Below are 3,510 nucleotides of genomic sequence, written 5' to 3'. Positions count from 1 at the left end.
GAAGGAAAAATAAAATAAAAAATAAAATAAAATAAAATAAATAAATAAAATTTAGGCATTGTGTTTATTTTAAACAAAAGATTTTTTTTTAACATACGATGCTTTTAGTTACCCTGATTTTTTATTTTTAATTTTTGGCAAGGAATGATAAAAATAAATTTACCCAAAATTTATTTTTATTTAGGATAAAAAATGATACAATGAAAGTAACCCACCCATGAAAATAATAATAATAATAATATAAAGAACACAACATAACAGTGGGAAAGAAAAGGAACAAGATGTTCCAGTTGATTTCTTATTGATTTCTTATTCATTTACCATTCCGATACAGAAGGTATAATATGCAAAAGCCTAAACAGTTTGCAAAACTATTGTAAAACATAGAAAATCCCCAAAGCTATACTCGGAACTGCACGAGGTTAATATCAATCTCTTTTGGAATCCTTCTAGGAGGAGGAAACTTTGGGAGAGAGTAAGCAATTCTTTTAGCAGTCTCCAAGTAAGACACATACTTGTGGATCATTTCAATGGTGTTGTTGTCAGCAATGATCTCAGTATCTTCAAAACTGGCCGCTTGCAGAGCGCGATTAATCAGCAAATTGTTGAATTCTTGTCTGCATTGTTTGATCGCCTCAATCTCTTTGAATGCCTTCTTCTTGAAAGTCCAATTGCCCGTTTTCCAGTTGAAGTCGTAGAGCACGAGGAACCTCTGGCCATACATGGCTACAAATTCCAACGCAGCAAGAATGAACTCGAACTCTTCTACTGTCATGTGGTAAGCAAAGTTGATTCGTGTCCATCCCGGCTTCACTCCATTGTAACCTTTTTGAATGGCATGTTTGAAGGCGAGTGAATGAGACTCATTGACATGGAGAAGATGGTGACCATAGGGTCCAGCACAAGCGCACCCACCACGAGCCTGGATGCCAAACAAGTCATTAAGGAGCTTCGCAACAAAAGGGCCGCTAAGGGGCTTGTCTCTAGTGTTCCCGGACTCCCTCCACAAGGAATTTCCTCCATCTCTGCTCCCACTAGCATCCATGAAGATCTTGTTTTTCATGTCAGCGGACGAATTGGTTGTGGAGAACACTAGGAAGGAGAGGATAGCTTGTCGTTTTACTCTAGTGTTTCCTAGTACCCAGATGTTTGGATTGGAAAGAAGCCTGTCGAGCGCTCTATCTATGAATTTGTGCTCCTGCATTTTGATCACTTCATAGCCAATGTATTCTTTTACCCAGAAAGCCATTGCTGTTCTAAATTTCTGAATAATTGCTGGTGTTCCAGCATCTTCTCTCTCTTCCACATCTTCATAGTACAGAGTGTCCTGCAACCCATGTCAATACATCAGCAAATTTTGTGATTGACTAAACCATTAAATCATACAGGCTAATTTTGTATGACAAACATCTCAGATTTAACTTGATAGAGAAATTGTTTTCTTCTCAATGTTTCCAAACACACTCTATATATAAATATATATATTTGATTCCCATATTTACTTATTTACCATGACAAGAAACTCATGTGCACCCCTTTTTGGTCCCTAGTAGGACTTGAACTTTCTATCTTTTAAGTATATGTCACTTTCATACTAGTAAAAGCATCACAAATTTATGTAACTGGTCCTATAGGTGTGCTTTAAACCCCAAAAAGCTTTTCTTTTGTATCTTATTTGTGGTAAAGGAGATACTACTAGACTATAGATTTTAGTTTATACCTTTTCATTGAATCCATTGACAAAACTCACAGTTCCTCCACCACATGTTGAAGGAGGTGAAGATCCTAATTGATAGAGGATCTTGCTCATTAGAAGAATTCCAGGGGTACCGGGTCCCCCGACAAACTTATGCGGACTAAGAAATATTGCATCATATCCATCTACCTCTCCAGATCTCATGTCAATCTCCTCATAAGGACCACTGCACACATAAAATTTAATGCAAAGCATGCATGTTAGAAATTGACCAATAATACTATTTCCTAGAGAAACATAAGAACTCAAACAAACATTGTATATACCTTGCAGCAAAATCAAAACATGCAAAAGCACCATATCGATGAAGGAGTGAAGCAACGGAACGGGTGTCAGTATAAATTCCGGTGACATTACTGCAAGCTGAGAAAGAACCCAACATAGGGCGATTTGTGTGCTGGTACAACTCGAGTTGTTGCCTTAAAGCTTCAATGTCAATTAGTCCATTTCCATCTAGACCGATCTCTACAACTTCTGCTAAGCTTTGGCGCCACGAGAGGAGGTTGGAGTGGTGCTCATATGGCCCAACAAAAACAATCCATCTTTCTTCATCCCTAAGGCTCGTCAACACCCTGTCCTTCATAGTTGATGCAACAGCAAGTCCCATAACCTCTTGAAGCCGTTTAATGGCTGCCGTTGTGCCGGAGCCAACAAACAGGATTGCATCTTCTTCTTTGCCCCCTAAGCAAGACTTCACATACTTACTTGCATCATGCACAATTTTTGTAGTTTCATGGCCCACATAACTGTCACTTGTATGAGTATTCCCTATTCACACAATTGAAAAAAAAAAAAATTTTGTTGTTTATGAAAAAATAACAATAGCAAGAGATACAAACTTTAACATTTAATATTAAAAAATAACTAACTACTCACCATAAGCTGGAAGAACATTGTTAATGATGTAGTTCTCAATGTACTGAAGACATCGGCCAGAGGCAGTGTAGTCGGCATAGGTAAGCTGACGTTTTCCGAAAGGAGTGTCAAACTCCACGTCACTGCCGATGACCTGAGACCTTAACCATGCTAGTTTCTGCTCGGGAGGGCCACTGGGCACATCGTTTTCGAGCATCCGAAACGATTGAAAGCTGGTGTCATCGGAACCATGAGCACTGCCTGTTGTTTGAAGGCTAATGGACTTGACATGGAGAAGATCCATGTTTGGGTTAGGACGAGTGTTTTTCAACAAGGGTTGCTCAAGTGCCATGACTTAAGACTTTAGAGAGAGATAGAGAGATAGAGAGAGAATGACGTGAAATGAGAAGATATGATATTGTAGGGGTGATGGCTTGGAGAGAATGAAAGGCCTAGTACTTATAGGGGTTGGGAAACATATGCATGGTACAAGGTAATGAGTTTTGGCTGACCATTGAACACCGTAAACAGAGAATAGATCAATATGTACCAACGTATGTGCTAAGTCGTCATTGGCTTGGAAGTTTCCAGTGCCGAGTAAGTCATCTTTGTTGACCATGAGAACTACTTAATTAGGTTATGAAAATATTTAATATTGGCTATTATGAACAGAGTCAATTCCCAAAGTCAAAATTTTTTTGTGGAATATTTTAATGTTTATAGTACCTAATAACATTCCCAATTACTCCTCTTTTACGTGTAAAAAGGAAAATGATTTTAAAATCGAGTATGGGCAGAATTTTTACTCCTCCAGCTTCTGATTAGATAATGTTTGCTAAACATGCATATTAGAGTGGGTCGCTGGTGAGAGTTCTAAGTTTTTAAAAGAGTAAAGTGTG

At 38.2% G+C, this 3,510-nt stretch overlaps 1 protein-coding gene across 1 annotated transcript; it reads right to left on the bottom strand.

Annotated features, from left to right (window-relative positions):
• Positions 1 to 261: 261 nt before the first annotated feature.
• On the bottom strand, positions 262 to 3,058 carry LOC132306389 (uncharacterized). Its single transcript, XM_059803770.1, has 4 exons — positions 2,633 to 3,058; positions 2,023 to 2,524; positions 1,721 to 1,922; positions 262 to 1,327 (listed from the first exon to the last, which is right to left on the bottom strand). Exons 1-4 carry the CDS (start codon positions 2,961 to 2,963, stop codon positions 401 to 403), a joined length of 1,962 nt encoding a protein of 653 aa, XP_059659753.1. The 5' UTR covers positions 2,964 to 3,058; the 3' UTR covers positions 262 to 400.
• Positions 3,059 to 3,510: the final 452 nt, after the last annotated feature.

This window comes from Cornus florida, unplaced genomic scaffold (genome assembly GCF_030987335.1).
Source record: "Cornus florida cultivar Cherokee Brave unplaced genomic scaffold, ASM3098733v1 CherokeeBrave_3.0.0_Hap2_Chr05, whole genome shotgun sequence".
Taxonomy (NCBI): domain Eukaryota; kingdom Viridiplantae; phylum Streptophyta; class Magnoliopsida; order Cornales; family Cornaceae; genus Cornus; species Cornus florida.
This window is presented reverse-complemented; position numbering and strand designations above follow the sequence as displayed.